At 57.4% G+C, this 21,554-nt stretch overlaps 3 protein-coding genes across 4 annotated transcripts; 2 read left to right on the top strand and 1 right to left on the bottom strand.

Annotated features, from left to right (window-relative positions):
* Positions 1–908: 908 nt before the first annotated feature.
* LOC135449937 (protein ecdysoneless homolog) lies at positions 909–7,241 on the bottom strand. The gene is made up of 6 exons (XM_064717412.1): positions 7,046–7,241; positions 6,567–6,684; positions 4,794–4,879; positions 3,932–4,038; positions 1,307–3,511; positions 909–1,192 (listed from the first exon to the last, which is right to left on the bottom strand). Exons 1-4 carry the CDS (start codon positions 7,239–7,241, stop codon positions 4,025–4,027), a joined length of 414 nt encoding a protein of 137 aa, XP_064573482.1. The 3' UTR covers positions 909–1,192; positions 1,307–3,511; positions 3,932–4,024.
* A 2,314-nt stretch (positions 7,242–9,555) lies between these two features.
* On the top strand, positions 9,556–11,485 carry LOC135449762 (C-type lectin domain family 2 member B-like). 2 transcript variants are annotated; one of them, XR_010440828.1, is made up of 4 exons: positions 9,556–10,007; positions 10,110–10,291; positions 10,492–10,592; positions 10,683–11,485. XR_010440828.1 is itself a non-coding variant. In XM_064717086.1 (4 exons), the coding sequence occupies exons 1-4, from the start codon at positions 9,913–9,915 to the stop codon at positions 10,795–10,797; spliced, it is 516 nt and encodes a 171-aa protein (XP_064573156.1). In that variant the 5' UTR covers positions 9,556–9,912; the 3' UTR covers positions 10,798–11,485. The 2 variants fall into 2 exon arrangements, 1 of the variants encoding a protein (XP_064573156.1); XM_064717086.1 differs by having other exon boundaries at positions 10,087–10,291.
* A 4,344-nt stretch (positions 11,486–15,829) lies between these two features.
* On the top strand, positions 15,830–20,674 carry LOC135449758 (uncharacterized). Its single transcript, XM_064717080.1, has 6 exons — positions 15,830–16,194; positions 18,459–18,755; positions 19,135–19,233; positions 19,336–19,517; positions 19,718–19,818; positions 19,909–20,674. Exons 1-6 carry the CDS (start codon positions 15,846–15,848, stop codon positions 20,021–20,023), a joined length of 1,143 nt encoding a protein of 380 aa, XP_064573150.1. The 5' UTR covers positions 15,830–15,845; the 3' UTR covers positions 20,024–20,674.
* Positions 20,675–21,554: the final 880 nt, after the last annotated feature.

Here is a 21,554-nt window from a genome sequence, read left to right as displayed (position 1 = left end):
AAGTCGCTGGTTTTTATTATCATTATTATTTATTTAATAATAATTCTTATTATATAAGAATTATTATTATATAAGAATTATAAGAATAAGAATTCTTATTACATAAGAATTATTCTTATTATATAAGAATTATATAATAATTATTTAATAATATTTATTTAATAATAGTTCTAATAATTATAATAATGATAATAATGATATGATGATGATGATGACAATAATTATAGTAACAATCTCCCCTCTCCCAGCATCCTGTCCTCAGGGTCCCCAGCCATGTCTCCAAACCCTTCTGTGACCCCCAAAAGTGGGGAGAAACCCCCAGAAGCGTGGAGACCCTCTGGAAAAAAGCGGGAATCCCCCAAAAGCCTCCTCAAACTGGGGATCCCCACCCCGAAAGCAAAGCAGCAGCGTTGTCCCACGTAACATCCCTCGGGAATGGGCTCCAGGGAGGGCAGCAGGTGGGAAAATCCTCGGGTTTGGCCCCGCCAGAGAGGTCTGGAAAAGAGTTTTAATTAATTTTTGGACAGGTTCTGGAATTTTGGAAGGATTTTGGAGAGGGTTTTGAAGATATTTTGAAGATATCTTCAAGTGAGAGCTGCGGGGTGCCAAGGTGAGCACATTCGGGGGAATGGTGATAGTATGGGGTTAAATTTATTAAAATTTTAGGGATTTTAAGCGATTTTAAGGGATGCACGGGACGGATCGATTGATAAATTTCCAGATGTATCTGAAAAGGGACTCATCGTTTTGCAGAGCTCACAGCCCGGCATTCCCAGCCCTGTGCGTGGAGCGGCAACACCTCCGAGAGGAGAGCAGCCCTGCGGCCTCACCTCTCCTACCCGTTAATTAAAACACCACGTTTCTCCCTTTCTCCCTCCCTCTTCCCGATGTTCCTCCCAAAAGTGCAATTCTCCAAGTTATTGTTAGGTTTTATTCGGTTTTTTAGGTCGATACCTCTCCTACATCGCCTGCCTCGGGCTGCGGCTCTGCCCATCCCCGGGGGATGCTGGCACCGCGGGAATGGGGATTTTTACCGCGTTAACGCCGGTTTTGGGGTGCAACGGAGGCTCAGATCTCGACAGATTCTTTCTGGCAGATCCACTGCAGCATCGTGTCGCAGCTCTGAGGGCTGATCCCATTCCCCTTCAGCGTTCCGCAGGATCCAGGCGCCTTCCCGACCTCCAGCTGGAACCTGCGGGCGTGGCAGGAAGGAGCCCGTGTCACCCTCGGGGACAATGGGGTGGCCTCGGGGATAATGGGGTGCCCTTGGGGACAGCGGGGTGCCCTCCCGACCGCCAGCGCTCACCCCTCCTGGTCGAGGTCGGAGCCGTTCTCCCATATCCAGCCCGTCCCGGCCACAGGCACCGAGAGGCCGATCCAGAAGCGCCGGGTGGGATTCTGAAAGCTTGCATTTAGGAATTCCTGACCCGGGAAAGGGGAAGTGATGATGGCGCTGCTTTGGTCACCCCAAAATGGTGACCAAAATAGGAGGATCGGAGCCCCAGCCGTGTCCCCCTCACTCTACCACAGGCACTGGGGTGGGGGCCTGGACACAGAGAGGAGGCTGAGCTCAGGATTTTGGAAAGCCCCTCACCTTTCCATGGGTGGGCCGAGCTCAGGATTTTCAAAAGTCCCTCACCCTTGCACGGATGGATGGCAGATTGCAGGAGCCAGTCGGTAGTATCAAACCAGCCCGACTTGGCACTGGTGCCACCTTGGGTCTGGGAACTATCCTGCGTATCGTGGATTTTCAGGACCCAGCTGGCCACTCCCAGCCACAGGCCCCCAAACACAAACCACTATTGAATATGAATCCCAATATTACCAGTTAGATTGTGCCTGGGCCAGTCTCACCCTCGCTGCTGAGGCAAAGGCGGCTTCTGTGGTGTATCACCCCAGAGACACCTTCTGCTTGCTGGTGGTTTCAGCTGGGCACTAAACAAGTCCATGCTTGTTGGGGACTCCTTTTACCTTAGGAAGTGGCTTCAGGCAAAGGTGAAGAGAAAAAAGGAGGGATTCTGCTGGAGGGTTTAATATCCAGAGGTTTATTCCATGGTTACAGATGTCTGAATCTTGGGAAGAACCCCAACAGAATGCCGAGCGCATGGCGTGCTTCACCTTTTAAGCTCAGGGAGAGGGGAGGGGAGGGGACAGGTGAGCCACGAACCAGGTGGGCGGGCGGGGTCTCAAGGGGTGAGGGACACCCAGACAGGCCAATGACCCCCTGGCGTGAGGGGCATCCTTTGAATTTGACCAACCACACGACGCCTTGTTGGATTGTTAAGCCTGATTGACAGGACTCACTCAGCAAGGGGCGAGGGGGAAGGGGAACGGGTATTGCCACACCTGGGAGGTGACCTGGAAATCTAAAACAGGACATTACAACATACCACAACAACAAAGGGTGTTCCCTGATCTATTTCAGCAAGAAAATGGGGATTCCTCATCCATTGATAGCCCTGAAACAATGGCCAAGGCAGGGTTTCTTTCCATTGATGCCCTCAGCATTGCAGGTGAATGGGGATTCCCCCAGTTGAAACACAGACAATAAGGGAAAATTAACCAGTTCAACAACTCCAGAATACACTTGGACAGAAATCCATTGAAAGGGAACCACACACCTCTTGTCTTCCCTAATTAATTCCATCAGGCTTCCTTCACTAAAAACACTCAGAATTAAAAGTGGAGATGCCTGGTGTGTTACCTCAAAGCAGAGGAAGAGGCAGCATGGAAATGCTTCTTCTGCCATGCCAAACTCTCCTGGGAGCACTCCCAGAGCCCTGCAGGGCTCCCCTGGGAAGCTGCTGAACAAATGGAAAGAGCTGGGATGAGCAGAGCCCCAGAGAAATCCCAGCCCCACTGATGGAAAAGTCAGATTATCCAAGCAGCAACAGCAGCTGGAGTGTTTGCAAAAGAGCAGCTTTGTTCTGAACCTCAGCTCAGGAGTTCTCCTCATCACTAAGGGAGTCCCTCCATCTGTTTGGACCTTTTCTATAGCACAGGCCACACAGCAGTTCAATGTGATCATGTTCTTCACCTCAATTATGTTTTAAAGTATCTAAACTTGATCTAGCTACTCATCAGTGGAGAATTTTATGTATTTTCAGTGTAAATTACCTTTCCTGGTCAAACACCAACCCTTCCCAAGGTTCAAGTACCTCTGTTTTCCACCACTAACTGCTCATTATTCTTGTCTCAATTAAAAAACCTCTGTTAACCCCATTTTTCCACCACAGATCTCTCTGAGTCTCTCACCTCTCAGCAGTCCAAATTCCTTGAAATTTAGCAGAACCTTCTTCACACTTCCCAGCTCTTGCTGTCCATCTCTAATCCCTGTCCAACCTGCCAGTGCTCTCCCTGAACTGCTGACAAAGTGAAGCCTTCATGCTCTCAGCAACTGTTTCCAAGTCATAGTTTTGCTCCTCCTCATTTGGGGAAGGAAGGGACTCATTTCTTGTCTCCTTCAGCATCTGATCCAGAGCACCTGGTGTCATATCCAGCCAGCTGTCATCTGCAAGAACACAGCACAGATCTGTTACTCTGCACAAGCCTGCTGGCCCACAGGCCCAAACCAGCTGACTGACAGGGCTGCAACCATCCTGCAGCTCAGTTCTGCAGTTCAGCTCTTGTGCTGCTCCTGGCTCACACACAGCAGAGGCAGAGAGAGGCTGAGAAGAACTGAGTGCAGATTTCTTGTCTCTACTTACAAACTCTGCTTTGCAGAGCTCAAACTCAGAGAGACCATTCTAGTCACTGAGAAGCCTTTGGCCACTCAGTGGAGGAAGAAAGGCTTACTCTAAACTGGGAGAGCCAATCCAGTGTTTAGTCTTGAGGAAGGCTGGATTTGCTCTCCCTTCACAGCTGTCAGCATTGCCCCTCTCCCCCCACAAATAACCATCTGTAATAGGAATAATTCCCCCATCCAGCTCACCATCCTCTGCAGGAAGACAAGCTGCTTCTCTCTCCAATTCCTTCACATCAATGGGGGTTGTCTGTAGTAGTGCCAGGATTTCATCACCTGGGCTCACTTCATCACAGCTAGAAGAAAAACCAAAATCAATTTACTGAAATGGATTCAATGGGATCACATGCTCTGCATTCAGGTTTTCACTTGAATTCTTCATTTTTCCTTCTGTGCAAGCACATCCAAAAGGGAAATGAATCTGGGGAAGTCCCAGAGCACTACCCAGAGCATTGGCCAAAACAGGGCACAGTCAGTCCCTGCAATTCCCAGCTGATGGCTCCAAACCCATTGGTCATGGCTCTTTTCCTTTACATTTCATTTGCCTTGGTAAATATTGAGATTATCAGATCCCAACCAGCACAGACTGGAAACTCAAAAAAATAACAGCCAAGATATTATGACCTGCCAAAGCCTCAGATATTTCTGTAGTGATTTCTTTTCTGGATTTGATCTTCCAGAGAAATCCACAGCCAGCCCCTTGAGTAAAGGAGACAGATTACCCTGTATTCATTATTCACTGGCACTGCTGTTCAATGAAACTTTTCTACACTTTCTGCAGTCAACCAAGCAAAAATTGCTTTGCAGTCACCACTTGGAATCCACTTGGAAGAGCTCAGCATTTCACAAAACCAAGATAAAAGAGTTACTCAGGCCAGAACTTCTCCCAGTGGAGCATTCCAGAGGAATTAGTACTTGTATGCCCTGGCCACAGCTCCCATGCTCAATGTGCAGTGCAGAAAAGGGTTCAGGTGCTTGTAACAAGCATTTCAAAGGTCACTTACAGGATTTGTAGGGTCTATGACACTCATGAATTTCAAGCAGCTCTCACCTTTCTGGGACTGCAACAGATTGCTGGAAGTGATCTTCTGCCATGTGCAACAGCTCCAGGTACTTGGCTGATCCTTCCATTTCTCCCTATTGAATGCAAGCCACAGGCATGAACCCAAACAATTCTCCCTCCCCTTCCTCCTCACAGTCAGGCTTCCTAAGGGCGACTGTTGGTCACACAGAAATGCTGAGAGAACCAGAACAACTCAAACCTCTTGGCCATGAACACTTGGAACTCAATACAGCCAAGGGGCATTCCTGTATTTGAAGTAAATTAAAGGATATTAACCTAAGAATCTCAATAAAGTTGTCCAACATTATAACCTTCAAACAAGCAGTCCATTTATGTCCAATTTATTAACTTCAAAAAACTAATCAAAGGCATCTTTAAAAAAAAATCTGACAGAACCTCACCAAAACTCCCAGAAGTCACAAAAACCACACACACATAAAAATTACACTTGCATGGGCCCAGATAGGTCTATGGTGTTATGTATGGATCTTGAAGAATATTGAATTCTAGAGGGGTGGAAATGAAATGTAAACCAGTGAAATCAGTCACACCTCACACAATCACACATGGGGGTTTTCTTCACTCAAGTGTATTTCTCCCCTTGCTTTAGATGAATGAATCAATCCCCACATCTTGCTTTTTTCTTTTTGATTTCCAAAATAAATTACTTTCAAAGGGGAACAACCTGCACATGTCCCCTTTAAACACATTAATTCATTTCACACAGAGATAAGGATTCAAGCTCTGGCCCCACTGCAACTCCTAACACAAGTTCAAGGGTTAAAATGTATTTTCCCTGGAATGTTCAAAAGCCACAGACACACTGCTTCACCTTGAAATCATCCTTCTCCTTCAAGTACAAATAGAGAACCAGTGCAGGAAGCAGCACAGCTTTTCTAAAAAGGTTATTTGAGATGCAAGAGACCACGATCCAACCAGGAAAAATCCCTATTTGAACTGCAACAAATTTCATCAAATATATCTTATTTCCCTAACAAGAATAATACCATGTGTCTCTTCAACTGGAGAAGTGCTTCAGGGGAACCAAGATATCCTAACTGCTTCAGAATATCACAGGCATTAAAAAGCAGCATTTCAGGTGTCACATGCGACCTCTGCTGGTTCCTCATGCTAAGAAAAGCCCTGAATGCAACGTTCTCAACTCCCTCACTCTGTTCCCTCAAACAAAAGGAAAGTATGAGCCTGACACTCCAGGTACACATTTGCAATCAATTTTGGTGGTGTAGTCCCGCCCTTTTAAGAATCTTGGAGTAGGGGAAAAATAATTGAACAATTTTTGGCTAATGACCAAAATAATGATCCCCGTTCTAATTCACTGCCATTAGCAACCACCCATATCCAGGTGAAGGTGTCTGCTCATTATTTCACCTGGACCAGACAAAGCCTGTGTCCTTACAGAGACAGCAACACTCCAGCCCTGAGCATTCCCTACCCTCAGGGACACTTCTGAATCCATGTCTGCTGGGGTTTTTTTTAACATTCATAAACTCATAGAAAGTCTAAGGTTAGAAGGGACCTTAAAGACCAACACCTGGTTCCAACACCCTTGCCATAGGCAGGCACACCTTCCACTAGCCCGGGCTGCTCCAAGCCCCATCCAACCTGCCCTTGGACACTTCCAACGTGTCTGGGATGGGGAAACACCTCCAAGGATGGCAATGGTAAGACAGGACCTTCAGAGCACAGGCACTGCCCCTTGGCAGCCCTCCCACTAAAGCAGCTCAGCAGCACCCGCCTTACCTGGCTGCCAGCCCCGGGAACTCCCTGGTGATCTCCCGCAGCAGGTACACAATGAACCACTCATCCTCCACGTTATCCCCGAACTCCGTGGTGCCGCCCAAGTGCGCCGGGATCTCGCCTGCACGGGGCACAGACAGGAGAGGCGGCTCAGCAACGCCGTGCCCGGCAACAGATTGTCCACACGGGCTGCGGAGTCTCCCTCACTGCGGATATCCCAGACCCTGCTGACAGAATCTTGTGTCCTGTGCTCGGGGACGGCCCGGCTGCAGCAGGGAGGCGGCACCAGATGCCTCACTGGGTTAACCCGTGCTGTGGCACCGAGAGTCGGGGAAGCCGCCGGGTCCCCCTCACACGCTCCCGGTTCGAGCCCGCCGGATCCCTTCTCACACGCCGTCGGTTTCCGGCCGCCGGATCTCCCTCACAGTCCCCCCGCTCCGGGCGCTCCTCCCGCCGCGCCTCCCGGCCCGCTCCCGGCTCACCGCGGCCCGGCACGTAGCGCAGGCGGAACGGCTGCCGCTGCCACACGTAGGCAGCCAGGAGCGGAGCGAAGCGCACCAGGGCCAGCTCAGCGCAGCGCCGCAGCAGCGCCTCGCCGCCCGGGCCCGCCGCCGCCGCCGCGAACAGGCGGTAGCGCACCGCGTCCTCGGGCAGCGCCGGCCGCCGCAGCGCCTCCATCGCGCCGAGGCCCAAAGCGCTCCGCCCCCGGGGAGGAGCGGCGCGATGGCGGCGGCGGGGCGGCGGCGCTGAGGATGATATCGCGATACGCGCGGAAACCGGTGCAGCCGTGAGTGGCCGCCGCTCCCCCGGTGCCCGGCGCGGCCCCGAGCCCCAGCGCGGTCCCGGGCGCGATCCCCCCGGCCCCGCTCCCGGGCCTGCCGCCCGCGCTGCCCCAGCACCGAGCAGGGCCCGGTGACGGCCCGGTCACCCCCTGTCCCCGACGGGAGATGGTTCCCGGCATTCCTAATGTTATGAATAAGAAGCTTGACTAGACGAATATTCAAGCAGCAATCAATTTATTATTTAATATGGTAAAGTATGGGTACACCGCTGAGTACAGTGAGGAAAGTTTTCCCTCCAACTGCACACCGATAATTGATGGTTACAGGTATTTGTAGGGGTACTTATCAGGTTTTTTTTCAGCAGTTTCTATTTCCAGGTTTTTTTCTCATCAGCAGTTTTTATTCCGAATTATTACATTACAATTCTGTACACTATTGTGATTATAATTTCTCAGGATGTATCTCAAAAGGAGTATCCCCAGGTGGTGACGGTCCAGTTTCTGAAAGAAGAAAGACGAATCCCATCTGGTGGAGTCCAGCTCCCCAGATGTGGGTCACCTTTTAATTGCAGAGACTATAAATCTCATAACAGCGATGTCCAGCTTCCCATTGGTCAAAACCATAAATCCTTGAGATGATCTTCATCTTCCTTTCTCAAGCTGTTTTTCTCTGCTTCAATAAGGCGTGAGATAAGCATATTTTCCTTTAGATATATTCCAAAGCTATACTTTAGAGGATACAAGTAATATTCTGAAATTATACTTCAAATAGTTATTATTGCAGAGCTCTTTATGGATTAAATGCAAGCAAAAAGCAACATCCTTAACATTTTAATTCAAATGCTCCTAAATCAAGCAGGGTTAAGTGCAAACAAAAGATAGTTTCAAATGCCTTTTTCCATGCTTTATTTACCTCAGTTATTATTAAAATTCACAGCTCTCCCATTGTCGGGGCCCACATTTCTCACTCACAAATACACACGTCGCCTGTTTGTACCCGACACGAAATACAGCTTTGTATTTCACAAGCTGTGACTCGTGCGCTCTGGCAACAGGCCCGGGATCCCCATAGGCTACCCAGCATGCTAACACCATCCTGTGTTCAGTTGCCCGACGACAGACAAATTGTTTCGGTTCTCGGGCTCGCTGTCGAAACCTTCTCGCTCGGCTTTACTTCCACAAGACTCCCACAGTCCGCGGCCCAGGCTCTGCGCTGATTGGCCAAAATGGCTGCGTTCCGTGCGCTGATTGGCCAAAGCCGGAACTAGCCCACGGCCGACTCTAAATGCTCTGTGACGGCAAAGGGAGCGTTCAGGACATCCTATACGGGAAAGTGGCTGTTCGGGACATGCCGGGGCGGCGGCGGCACCCGGGGACCGGCGCGGCGGCGGCGGAGCTCGGAGGCGGCTCCAGCCCAGGTGGGACCCACGGTCGGTGCTGGACCAGCTCGGGGCTTCTTGCGAGCGGAGGGGGCCGCGGTGAGGGCCCGGGGGGTTCTGTTCCTGGTGCCTGCTTCCCCCGTGTGCCCCCTGCGCTGGGATCGCAGCCGAGGGAGCGGCTGCCCGCGCTCTCCTTCTTGCCTGGATGGCTGGGATGGAGCCGCTGCCGCGGCAGCGATGGCTCATCCCGGCTGCTCTCGCTAGGACGGAGGCGGCTGCTCCGTGCCTGGGACTGTTCCCGGCCGTGCGGCACCGGGCTCGGGGCCGCTGCTCGGGCGGGAGGTGTCCGTGCCTGAGCCTCGGTGTCCCGCAGGACCGGCACCAGCAGCGACCTCTCATCGTGTCCCTTTCAGGGTGCCATCAGCGCGGCTGCAAAGCTGTTCCCGAAGCCGAGCTCCCAAACGATCTGCCGAGAGCACTCCTAATGTCTCGAGAGCAAGGTGCTGTTTGTTCCAGGCAGAGAGATGGCGCCTGTGAGCAAGAGGAGAGTGAAATCTGCTCCATTCCTGGAGCAGCGAACGAGCCTTGGTATGTCCAGGAGGGACCAGCAGCCGCCGTTCCACACTTTCCTGGAGCCCAAGAAGCCTCTTGGCATAAGCAGGGGGATGCCACTTGTGAGCGTGCAGCGAGTGCAGATGTGGAGAATGGATTCTGCACCAGGGATGGGAGTGTGAGGGAGCCCCTGGCTCCCCAGGGCACAGCAGCAACGGGCAATGAATGTAAAAGGACCCTCAGAAGACTCCTGGGTGAGTACAGGGCCATCTCTGTGGCCTCTAGACAGGGGCCCGTGTCCCCTCCCAAGGCCAGGGCTGGCAGGTGTGTGGCTGTTTCCCGATGTCTGGAAGAGGCCTCGTGCTCTGCTGGGCCCCATCCGTGGCTGGAAGCAAGAGCCCCAGCTGCCCCCAAGGCTGTGCAGTTCTCCTGCTGCAGCCTGTGCCCACAGCTGTGTCCCTGCCTGTGGCCACAGCTGTGTCCCTGCCTGTGGCCAGGCTCTTGGCTCTCTGGCTGCCAGCTGAGGGAGGCCCACACTGCCTCAGGGCTCCCTGCTCTGCTCCCTGGCCATGGGCTGAGCAGATTGCAGGGCTGGCTCTGCTTCTGGCAGCCAGCAGCTCTTTCCTGCTCCAGGTGAATGGTTCAGGTCCCATCCCGTGGGCACGGCGGTGCTGATTCTGCTGCTCCTGGTGCTGGTGCTGGCTTTGGGGGCGGCCTTGGCTGTGCAGTCAGGTAAGGGAGGGGCAGCAGCCTGGGCCCAGCCCCTCGGGGCAGAGCGGGCTCCCTGCTCCCTGCACAGGGGAATCCTCAGAGCTTCTCCTCTTCCCCCTGCAGCACCACAGGTTCCAGTCACACCTGCGACTCTGCTGTTGGTTCTGGGCTGTCCCCATGAATGGGTGGGCTACAATGGGGTCTGCTACTACTTCTCACGGGATTACAGCACGTGGGAGCAGGGTCAGGAACGGTGCTCCGAGCTCAATGCCTCCCTGGCCATTGCCAAGGATGAGGAGGCCATGGTGAGTGAGGGGCTGCGGGCGGTGTGGGGTGGCTGAGGGCAGCCTGGGGGCGCTCCTGGGCCGGGCTCGGTGCTCGCAGAGCCGGGGCTGCAGCCCTGGGCCGGGGCCTTGCAGGGAAGGAGCCCCGGCGTGCTGGGGCAGCCCCGGGCACGTGTCCCCCCGAGGGGCCGGGGCAGCTCCCACTCCTCTCTCCTGGGCAGGATTTGCTCTGCCGCCTCTGTGGGAACGTCGATTACTGGCTCGGGCTGCGCAGACGGGGCGAGCGCCTGCAGTGGCGGGACGGCAGCAGCTACAGCTCCCGGTGAGTGCCGGGGAGCCGGGCAGGGCCTGGGGGCACAGGGGCACAAGGGCTTCCCCTGGCAGCCAGCGCTGCCTCTGCTCCTCCCTGCAGGGTTCCTGTTTTTGGCAATTCCGAGTGTGTGTACCTGGCTGATGAGAGATTGAGGAGTGACAACTGCTCCAACGAGCGGCCCTATCTCTGCAGCAAGGCCCAAGCTCCCCTGTAACAGGGGCTGCACAAAGGACCTTCTCCACACTGGGCAGTGCCAGCTTCACCTCTGAGCCCAGCACAGCGCTGTCCTTCCTCAGCTGCGCCCTGTGCCTTGCACTTCCTCTCAGGGTCACCTCAGTGCCTCTCCATCCCCAGTGCCAGCGCTGGGCTGGGGCTGCAAAGGAAAAGTCTCTGCAATCCATCCTGCCATCGATGCTGGCTGGAGTGAGTGCATTGCCCTCATGATACAACAAGCTCCAATGGGAAATCCGAATTGCCTGGGCCTCTTGGAAATCATGACAAAGTGGCCAGAATGAGACACTTTTGGACTGTCTTTGGAAGAGGAAGAACCGCTGACACGTGCTGAGCAGGAATCCCACTATTGGCATCAGGCACCTGTCTGTGAAGAAGGATCTGCTGTCTGTCTGTCTGTCTGCCTGCCTGAGAAGGATCTGACTGTCCTCCTGTGGGAGGAATCCCAGGCTGGAGCAGGACAAGGGATTTGTCTCTCCAAGGGAGAAGCAGTGACATGACGTGACTGTAATACCCATCCCTCTGTGCCGCTGTGTGGGGAGGAGGAGGAGAGGGAACTGGGGAGAAAGTGAAGCCAGGAAGGAGAGAACAGTGTCAGGAAGGTGCATTTTTAGGATTTGGTGTACATCTCATTCTCTTGCTCTGATTTGTATGATAATAAATTCAATTAATTGTAATTTCCCCAGTCTGGACCTGTTATGCTCATGTTGGGTGAGAGATCTCTGGCTGCCTTTCTTGAGAGCCCCGAGCCTTTCCTGCTGTGTTCTGTTGCCTGCCCAGGGGCAGGAGCAGAGGCTCAGAGCTGGCCCCGGGACCTGGCCTGGCCCAGCCCAGCCAAGCCCAAGAATCCCTGCGAGAATTCACTGTTGAGAGCCCCAGAAGCGGCTTCCCCGGGGCTGCGCTTCTTCCCCAGCTCCAACAGAGTGGGGCCCTTTTTCTTAGCACGCCTTTTTCGGGACAGGAACGTCGGTGTCCCGGCGGCGCGCTACTCGCTTGGCCGCCCCGCTCGCTGCTCCCCTACTGCTCGGCATCGCTGCCGCACCCTGAGGAGCCAAAACCGTCCCACAGCGAGAGCCCCGAGCTGCGGCGGCACCAGCCCGAGTGCCCGCGGAGTGTGAGCGCAGGGCGGCACCAGCCCGAGTGCCCGCGGATACCGGCCGGGATGGGAAGGGCGGCTGGTGCCGCGTTCGGATCGTTCCACAGCGGTGGCGGCACCCGGAGCCCGGCTCGGGGCTGGTACCGGGCACTTGTCCAGGCTCACTCCAAAAATTCCTGCCGTAATTCACCGTTCGGAACTCCAGAAGGGGCTTCCAAGGGGCTACGGTTCTCGACCAGCTTCAACAGAGAGGGGCCCTTTTCCTTAACAAGGTTTTTGCACCAGCGCGAGTGCCCGCGGGGTGTGAGCGCATAGCGGCACCAGCCCCCGTGCCCGCGGAGTGTGAGCGCGGGGCGGCACCGGCCCGAGTGCCCGCGGAGTGTGAGCGCAGGGCGGCACCAGCCCGAGTGCCCGCGGAGTGTGAGCGCACGGCGGCACCAGCCCGAGTGCCCGCGGAGTCCGGCCGGTGATGGGAAGGGCGGCCGGCGCCGCGTTCGGGTCATTCCACAGCGGTGGCGGCACCCGGAGCCCGGCTCGGGGCTGGCACCGGGCACCTGGCTAGACTCACTGCAAAAATTCCTGCCGTAATTCACTTTTGAGAGCCCCAGAAGCGGATTTCCTGGGGCTCCCGTTCTCGACCAGCTCCAACAGCATGGGGCCCTTTTCCTTAGCAAGGTTTTTGCAGGACAGGAGTGACCTGACTGCTCCCATCGCGTGGTTCCTGCTTCTGAATATGCCCCAGACTCTGACTCCCAATATGGCGCCGGGAGTCGCTTTGGTGCAAGAAAACAAATCACTACGGTGATTTCCATGAGACACCCTGCTCTGCCCTTCCCCCCCAGCTCGCTGCTCCTCTCCCTCACTCGTCGCTGCCCCTCGCTGCTTTCCTGCAGCGCAGGACGCACATCGGTCAAAACGGCCAAAAGCAGCTCCCAGATCGGCTCTGTGCAGAGGCACCAGCCCGAGTGCCCGCGGGGTGTGAGCGCAGAGCGGCACCGGCCCGAGTGCCCGCGGAGTGTGAGCGCAGGGCGGCACCAGCCCGAGTGCCCGCGGGGTGTAATCGCAGAGCGGCACCAGCCCGAGTGCCCGCGGAGTGTGAGCGCAGAGCGGCACCGGCCCGAGTGCCCGCGGAGTCCGGCCGGAATGGGAGGGGCGGCGGGCGGAGCGCAGGTTTAATTCCGCAGCGGTGCCGGCACCCGGAGCCCGGCGAGGCGGCGGCAGCAGCGGAGCTCGGAGCGGGCTCCAGACCAGGTGGGACCCGCGGTCGGCGCTGTCCCAGCTCAGGGTTCGCGGAGGGAGGGCCGCGGTGAGGGGCGAGGGGGACATGGGGGAAGCCGGCACAAGGAACTCGCGGGAATTGCTGGTACCGGGCACCTGGCCAGGCTCACTCCAAAAATGCCTGCCGTAATTCACTGCTAAGAACCCCAGAAGGGGCTTCCAAGGGGCTACGGTTCTCGACCAGCTTCAACAGAGAGGGGCCCTTTTCCTTAGCAAGGTTTTTGCACCAGCCCGAGTGCCCGCGGGGTGTGAGCGCAGGGCGGCACCAGCCCGAGTGCCCGCGGAGTCCGGCCGGTGATGGGAAGGGCGGCTGGTGCCGCGTTCGGATCGTTCCACAGCGGTGGCGGCACCCGGAGCCCGGCTCGGGGCTGGCACCGGGCACCTGGCTAGACTCACTGCAAAAATTCCTGCCGTAATTCATTTTGAGAGCTCCAGAAGCGGATTTCCTGGGGCTCCGCGGTGAGGGGCGGGGGGAACATGGGGAAGCCGGCACAAGGAACTCGCGGGAATTGCTGGTACCGGGCACCTGGCCAGGCTCACTCCAAAAATGCCTGCCGTAATTCACTGCTAAGAACCCCAGAATGGGCTTCCAAGGGGCTACGGTTCTCGACCAGCTTCAACAGAGAGGGGCCCTTTTCCTTAGCAAGGTTTTTGCACCAGCCCGAGTGCCCGCGGGGTGTGAGCGCAGGGCGGCACCGGCCCGAGTGCCCGCGGGGTGTGAGCGCAGAGCGGCACCGGCCCGAGTGCCCGCGGAGTCCGGCCGGGATGGGAAGGGCGGCCGGCGCCGCGTTCGGGTCATTCCACAGCGGTGGCGGCACCCGGAGCCCGGCTCGGGGCTGGCACCTGGCCAGGCTCACTGCAAAAATTCCTGCCGTAATTCACTTATGAGAGCCCCAGAAGCGGATTTCCTGGGGCTCCCGTTCTCGACCAGCGGCAACAGCATGGGGCCCTTTTCCTTAGCAAGGTTTTTGCAGGACAGGAGTGACCTGACTGCTCCCATCGCGTGGTTCCTGCTTCTGAATATGCCCCAGACTCTGACTCCCAATATGGCGCCGGGAGTCGCTTTGGTGCAAGAAAACAAATCACTACGGTGATTTCCATGAGACACCCTGCTCTGCCCTTCCCCCCCAGCTCGCTGCTCCTCTCCCTCACTCGTCGCTGCCCCTCGCTGCTTTCCTTCACGCACATCGGTCAAAACGGCCAAAAGCAGCTCCCAGATCGGCTCTGTGCAGAGGCACCAGCCCGAGTGCACGCGGGGTGTGAGCGCAGGGCGGCACCAGCTGCAGTGCCCGCGGGGTGTGAGTGCAGAGCGGCACCAGCCCGAGTGCCCGCGGAGTCCGGCCGGAATGGGAGGGGCGGCGGGCGGAGCGCAGGTTTAATTCCTCAGCGGTGCCGGCACCCGGAGCCCGGCGAGGCGGCGGCGGAACTCGGAGGCGGCTCCAGACCAGGTGGGACCCGCGGTCGGCGCTGTCCCAGCTCAGGGTTCGCGGAGGGAGGGCCGCGGTGAGGGGCGAGGCGGACATGGGGGAAGCCGGGACAAGGAACTCGCGGGAATTGCTGGTACCGGGCACCTGGCCAGGCTCACTCCAAAAATGCCTGCCGTAATTCACTGTTAAGAAGCCCAGAAGGGGCTTCCAAGGGGCTACGGTTCTCGACCAGCTTCAACAAAGAGGGGCCCTTTTCCTTAGCAAGGTTTTTGCACCGGCCCGAGTGCCCGCGGAGTGTGAGCGCACGGCGGCACCAGCCGGAGTGCCCGCGGAGTGTGAGCGCAGAGCGGCACCAGCCCGAGTGCCCGCGTTGTCCGGCCGGGATGGGAAGGGCGGCCGGCGCCGCGTTCGGGTCATTCCACAGCGGTGGCGGCACCCGGAGCCCGGCTCGGGGCTGGCACCGGCCATCTGGCCAGGCTCACTGCAGAAATTCCTGCCGTAATTCACTTATGAGAGCCCCAGAAGCGGATTTCCTGGGGCTCCCGTTCTAGACCAGCGGCAACAGCATGGGGCCTTTTTCCTTGGCAAGGTTTTTGCACCAGCGCGAGTGCCCGCGGAGTGTGAGCGCAGGGCGGCACCAGCCCGAGTGCCCGGGAAGCCGGCACAAGGAACTCGCGGGAATTGCTGGTACCGGGCACCTGGCCAGGCTCACTCCAAAAATGCCTGCCGTAATTCACTGTTAAGAACCCCAGAAGGGGCTTCCAAGGGGCTACGGTTCTCGACCAGCTTCAACAGAGAGGGGCCCTTTTCCTTAGCAAGGTTTTTGCACCAGCCCGAGTGCCCGCGAGTGTGAGCGCAGGGCGGCACCAGCCCGAGTGCCCGCGGAGTCCGGCCGGGATGGGAAGGGCGGCCGGCCCCGCGTTCGGGTCATTCCACAGCGGCGGCGGCACCCGGAGCCCGGCTCGGGGCTGGCACCTGGCCAGGCTCACTGCAAAAATTCCTGCCGTAATTCACTTATGAGAGCCCCAGAAGCGGATTTCCTGGGGCTCCCGTTCTCGACCAGCGGCAACAGCATGGGGCCCTTTTCCTTGGCAAGGTTTTTGCAGGACAGGAGTGACCTGACTGCTCCCATCCGTGGTTCCTGCTTTTGAATATGCCCCTGACTCTGACTCCCAATATGGCGCCGGGAATCGCTTTGGTGCAAGAAAACAAATCACTACGGTGATTTCCATGAGACACCCTGCTCTGCCCTTCCCCTCCAGCTCGCTGCTCCTCTCCCTCACTCGTCGCTGCCCCTCGCTGCTTTCCTTCACGCACATCGGTCAAAACGGCCAAAAGCAGCTCCCAGATCGGCTCTGTGCAGAGGCACCAGCCCGAGTGCCCGCAGAGTGTGAGCGCAGAGCGGCACCAACCCGAGTGCCCGCGGGGTGTGAGCGCAGAGCGGCACCAGCCCGAGTGCCCGCGGAGTCCGGCCGGAATGGGAGGGGCGGCGGGCGGAGCGCAGGTTTAATTCCTCAGCGGTGCCGGCACCCGGAGCCCGGCGAGGCGGCGGCGGAACTCGGAGGCGGCTCCAGACCAGGTGGGACCCGCGGTCGGCGCTGTCCCAGCTCAGGGTTCGCGGAGGGAGGGCCGCGGTGAGGGGCGAGGGGGACATGGGGGAAGCCGGCACAAGGAACTCGCGGGAATTGCTGGTACCGGGCACCTGGCCAGGCTCACTCCAAAAATGCCTGCCGTAATTCACTGTTAAGAACCCCAGAAGGGGCTTCCAAGGGGCTACGGTTCTCGACCAGCTTCAACAGAGAGGGGCCCTTTTCCTTAGCAAGGTTTTTGCACCAGCCCGAGTGCCCGCGGAGTGTGAGCGCAGGGCGGCACCAGCCGGAGTGCCCGCGGAGTGTGAGCGCAGGGCGGCACCAGCCCGAGTGCCCGCGGTGTCCGGCCGGGATGGGAAGGGCGGCCGGCGCCGCGTTCGGGTCATTCCACAGCGGTGGCGGCACCCGGAGCCCGGCTCGGGGCTGGCACCGGCCATCTGGCCAGGCTCACTGCAGAAATTCCTGCCGTAATTCACTTATGAGAGCCCCAGAAGCGGATTTCCTGGGGCTCCCGTTCTAGACCAGCGGCAACAGCATGGGGCCTTTTTCCTTGGCAAGGTTTTTGCACCAGCGCGAGTGCCCGCGGTGTGTGAGGGCAGGGCGGCACCAGCCCGAGTGCCCGGGAAGCCGGCACAAGGAACTCGCGGGAATTGCTGGTACCGGGCACCTGGCCAGGCTCACTCCAAAAATGCCTGCCGTAATTCACTGTTAAGAACCCCAGAAGGGGCTTCCAAGGGGCTACGGTTCTCGACCAGCTTCAACAGAGAGGGGCCCTTTTCCTTAGCAAGGTTTTTGCACCAGCCCGAGTGCCCGCGGGGTGTGAGCGCAGAGCGGCACCGGCCCGAGTGCCCGCGTTGTCCGGCCGGGATGGGAAGGGCGGCCGGCGCCGCGTTCGGGTCATTCCACAGCGGTGGCGGCACCCGGAGCCCGGCTCGGGGCTGGCACCGGGCACCTGGCTAGACTCACTGCAAAAATTCCTGCCGTAATTCACTTTTGAGAGCCCCAGAAGCGGATTTCCTGGGGCTCTCGTTCTCGACCAGCGGCAACAGCATGGGGCCCTTTTTCTTAGCAAGGTTTTTGCAGGACAGGAGTAACCTGGGTGCTCTTCTCGTGTGGCTCCTGCTTCTGAATATGCCACTCCCGAGCCATATTGGGAGCCAGAGCCCTGACTCTGGCTCCCAATATGGCTCGGGAGTCACTTTGGTGCGGGAAATCTAAATTGCATGGTTGATTTCCATGACATGCCAGCCCTTTCCCCCTTCCCCCTGTCCCCCGCTCTCCGCTCTCTGACCACGTCTCGTAAACCGCCCTCGCTGCTTCCCCGCACTCTCCATTGGTCAAAACGGCCGAAAGCCCTGCCACAGGGCCCTCGGCACCCAGTGGCACCAGCTCGAGTGCCCGGAGAGCAGAGGCAGTGGCCAGGTGTTGGAGCAGCTCCGATGCAGCTTCAGCCCAGGTGGGACTCGCTGTCGGTTGTGCCCCAGCTCGGGGCTTGCTGCGGGCAGAGGGGGCCCCGGTGAGGGCCAGGGAGGCTCTGGCGAGTTCCTTGTGCCGGCTTCCCCCGTGTGCCCCCTGCGCTGAGATCGCCGGGGACGAGCCGGTGCCGCGGCAGCGATGGCTCATCCCGGCTGCTCTCGCTAGGACGGAGGCGGCTGCTCCGTGCCCGGGACCGTTCCCGCCCGTGCGGCACCGGGCTCGGGGCCGCTGCTCGGGCGGGAGGTGTCTGTGCCCGGCTCGGGGCTGGCACGGCATGAACTTCAACGCAGTGCCTCAGAGCCCAAAGCGCTGCAGGCGCCGAGTGCGGGCACAAAGCGGCGCATGCAGCCTGCTCCGGGGCCGAGGCTTCTCGGCGCTGCCCTGTGTTCTTGGGAGCCGCAGCGGCCGTGCCGGCGCTCGGTGTGCCCGGGCTCCGAGGCGCCGGGGCAGGGAATCATGCGGGGCACAATGGTGAGCAGCCCGGGGCTGCTGCTTCTTGCCCCTCGGCAGGCGGACTCCGAGCCGCAGCTGCCCCGGGCCAGCAGCAGCCGGCAGCTCGCAGGCGCTCTCAGCGCCCGGCCCGCCACGGAGCTGGGCTGCAGCGGCTGCAGAGCCACAGGGGCCGCGGCTGCGGCCACCGCAGAGCTGCCGGAGGCTGCGCTTGTCTCCGCACCTGCTGCCGCACCTCTGGGCAGCGGCGACAGCGCAGCCACAGCTGCCACCGCCCTCGCCACGCACGGCCGGCACCAGCAGCGACCTCTCTTCGTGTCCCTTTCAGGGTGCCATCAGCGCGGCTGCAAAGCTGTTCCCAAGGCCGAGCTCCCTAAGGATCTGCCAGCATTCATGATGAAGCTCCTGCATCTCCAGGAGGGACCAGCAGCCGCGGTTCCACACTTGCCTGGGGCCCAAGAAGCCTCTTGGCATAAGCAGGGGGATGCCACTTGTGAGCGTGCAGCGAGTGCAGATGTGGAGAATGGATTCTGCACCAGGGATGGGAGCGTGAGGGAGCCCCTGGCTCCCCAGGGCACAGCAACAACGGGCAATGAACACAAAAGGAACCTTGCAGGATTCCTGGGTGAGTGCAGGGCCACCCCTGTGCCCTCTAGGCAGGGGCCCGTGTCCCCTCCCAAGGCCAGGGCTGGCAGGTGTGTGGCTGTTTCCCGATGTCTGGAAGAGGCCTCGTGCTCTGCTGGGCCCCATCCGTGGCTGGAAGCAAGAGCCCCAGCTGCCCCCAAGGCTGTGCAGTTCTCCTGCTGCAGCCTGTGCCCACAGCTGTGTCCCTGCCTGTGGCCACAGCTGTGTCTCTGCCTGTGGCCAGGCTCTTGGCTCTCTGGCTGCCAGCTGAGGGAGGCCCACACTGCCTCAGGGCTCCCTGCTCTGCTCCCTGGCCATGGGCTGAGCAGATTGCAGGGCCGGCTCTGCTTCTGGCAGCCAGCAGCTCTTTCCTGCTCCAGGTGAACGGTTCAGGTGCCATCCCGTGGGCACGGCGGTGCTGATTCTGCTGCTCCTGGTGCTGGTGCTGGCTTTGGGGGCGGCCTTGGCTGTGCTGGCAGGTAAGGGAGGGGCAGCAGCCTGGGCCCAGCCCCTCGGGGCAGAGCGGGCTCCCTGCTCCCTGCACAGGGGAATCCTCAGAGCTTCTCCTCTTCCCCCTGCAGCACCACAGGTTCCAGTCACACCTGCGACTCCGCTGTCAGTTCTGGGCTGTCCCCATGGCTGGGTTGGGTACAATGGGGTCTGCTACGGCTTCTCACGGGAGTACAGCACGTGGGAGCAGGGTCAGGAACGGTGCTCCGAGCTCAATGCCACCCTGGCCATTGTCAAGGATGAGGAGGCCATGGTGAGTGAGAGGCTGCGGGCGGTGTGGGGTGGCTGAGGGCAGCCTGGGGGCGCTCCTGGGCCGGGCTCGGTGCTCGCAGAGCCGGGGCTGCAGCCCTGGGCCGGGGCCTTGCAGGGAAGGAGCCCCGGCGTGCGGGGGCAGCCCCGGGCACGTGTCCCCCCGAGGGGCCGGGGCAGCTCCCATTCCTCTCTCCTGGGCAGGATTTGCTCTCCCGCCTCTGTGGGAACGTCGATTACTGGCTCGGGCTGCGCAGACGGGGCGAGCGCCTGCAGTGGGGGGACGGCAGCAGCTACAGCTCCCGGTGAGTGCCGGGGAGCCGGGCAGGGCCTGGGGGCACAGGGGCACAAGGGCTTCCCCTGGCAGCCAGCGCTGCCTCTGCTCCTCCCTGCAGGGTTCCTGTCCTCGGCAATTCCGAGTGTGTGTACCTGGCTGAGAGGAGATTGAGGAGTGACAACTGCTCCAGTGAGCGGCCGTATCTCTGCAGCAAGGCCCAAGCTCCCCTGTAACAGGGGCTGCACAAAGGACCTTCTCCACGCTGGGCAGTGCCAGCTTCACCTCTGAGCCCAGCACAGCGCTGTCCTTCCTCAGCTGCGCCCTGTGCCTTGCACTTCCTCTCAGGGTCACCTCAGTGCCTCTCCATCCCCAGTGCCAGCGCTGGGCTGGGGCTGCAAAGGAAAAGTCTCTGCAATCCATCCTGGCACCGATGCTGCCTGCAGTGAGTGCATTGCCCTCATTATGTGTGGGAAATACAGCTCACTATTTACACTTTGTATAAAAGTTTATTATGGGTTTAAGTCCTGCCCTTAAGTCCTGTTTTTATGCTTGCACAGGGTTAACTCAACCTACGCTTTCTATATGCTGTTACATATTAGAGCTACATGTACATTTATAAGAGTGCATGTAGCTCTAATATTTAAGATTTATAATATGAAATATATTATTAAATTATATATATGTAATATATGTAATATATGTAATATATGTAAATTTTTAACAGCTTTTAAGAGTTGCACCATAATTTTGAATTTTCTTGCTGATTTAGGTTTTTTTAACTGTTTCAGGCCATCTTGTACCTTAAGCTGTTATATTTCATGGTTTCTTGTGATTCTATCTTTTTGTATTTTCACTCCCTGATAATGAGGATCAATAAAGCCTTTTTTTTTTCATGCTCTTGTTTCTGTTATCTTGTCTTTCTGATAAGGAAGTCCTTGAATGTGGAAAATCACTTAAGTATTTGACACCATTTTCTGAGTTAGTTACATGAAACAATCATTCCAAGATATCCCAGTCTCTATTGTGCTATGGCCTAAGCTAGTATCTGTGACACTTCTATTTATTAAAGCTACAGAGTGCATACATAAACTGACTGATTATACTATATCAAATGCAGTAATTACAAATTGTACTATTTCAGGGTTTTTGTGATCAGTAATAGCGTGCAAAACAAAAGGTAGTACATAAATGTGAAAGCCAATACCTATATTTAAAATTTATCACATTGTACAACAAGCTTAGTTGGGAAATCCAAATCACCCTGGGCTCCTGGAAATCATCACAAACTGGCCTGAAGGTGACACTTCTGGACTGTCCTTGGAAGATGAGAGGAAGGACCGTCACTTTTAAAATTTTAGAGGTTTATTAAACCTTAACAAAATATACAACAACAGACTGAATAAGGAAAAATTACAGCACTGGGGGCCTCTGTGACTGTCAGCCACGTGCTTGTTTACAAAATGGATGCTCTGCCTTTTATACCCTCAGCCCCTCCCAGAGTTTTGTCAGTCAGCTCCTTCTCTGCCCTCCACAGGTGGAGATCACTTCCTCACACCTTGACTGGAGCTCAGGTGTTGTCCTGTGGCCCCTCCTGGTAATGAGCCGGCCCTCCCCAAATGCCCTGGGAACTGAGGCTGCTGCAAGGGGGAGGGAAAGGGGACTGTGGGGGGACATATTACAGTAACAGCACTATTCATCTACAAAACTTCTCCTCACATATACATAATATCTGTCTCTCAATTGTGAGAGCCAACCATCACAATG

The sequence above is a fragment of the Zonotrichia leucophrys genome, chromosome 6 (genome assembly GCF_028769735.1).
Source record: "Zonotrichia leucophrys gambelii isolate GWCS_2022_RI chromosome 6, RI_Zleu_2.0, whole genome shotgun sequence".
Classification (NCBI taxonomy): domain Eukaryota; kingdom Metazoa; phylum Chordata; class Aves; order Passeriformes; family Passerellidae; genus Zonotrichia; species Zonotrichia leucophrys.
The sequence above is the reverse complement of the archived record's forward strand: the minus strand, read 5'-3'. Positions and strand labels throughout refer to the sequence as shown.

What these genes read in the sequence shown, in the direction of transcription:
- LOC135449762 (XM_064717086.1), top strand. Translation starts at nt 9,913, where the DNA reads ATGGTTCAGGTCCCATCCCGTGGGCACGGCGGTGCTGATTCTGCTGCT. An exon ending in CCAAGGATGAGGAGGCCATG is followed by an intron (nt 10,292 to 10,491) that starts GTGAGTGAGGGG and finishes TCTCCTGGGCAG; the next exon opens with GATTTGCTCTGCCGCCTCTG. An exon ending in GGCAGCAGCTACAGCTCCCG is followed by an intron (nt 10,593 to 10,682) that starts GTGAGTGCCGGG and finishes TCCTCCCTGCAG; the next exon opens with GGTTCCTGTTTTTGGCAATT.
- LOC135449758 (XM_064717080.1), top strand. Translation starts at nt 15,846, where the DNA reads ATGAGACACCCTGCTCTGCCCTTCCCCTCCAGCTCGCTGCTCCTCTCC. An exon ending in CGGAGGCGGCTCCAGACCAG is followed by an intron (nt 16,195 to 18,458) that starts GTGGGACCCGCG and finishes TGTCCCTTTCAG; the next exon opens with GGTGCCATCAGCGCGGCTGC. An exon ending in TCAAGGATGAGGAGGCCATG is followed by an intron (nt 19,518 to 19,717) that starts GTGAGTGAGAGG and finishes TCTCCTGGGCAG; the next exon opens with GATTTGCTCTCCCGCCTCTG.
- LOC135449937 (XM_064717412.1), bottom strand. Translation starts at nt 7,241, where the DNA reads ATGGAGGCGCTGCGGCGGCCGGCGCTGCCCGAGGACGCGGTGCGCTAC. An exon ending in GCGCTACGTGCCGGGCCGCG is followed by an intron (nt 6,685 to 7,045) that starts GTGAGCCGGGAG and finishes TGCCCCGTGCAG; the next exon opens with GCGAGATCCCGGCGCACTTG. An exon ending in TTCCCGGGGCTGGCAGCCAG is followed by an intron (nt 4,880 to 6,566) that starts GTAAGGCGGGTG and finishes TGCATTCAATAG; the next exon opens with GGAGAAATGGAAGGATCAGC.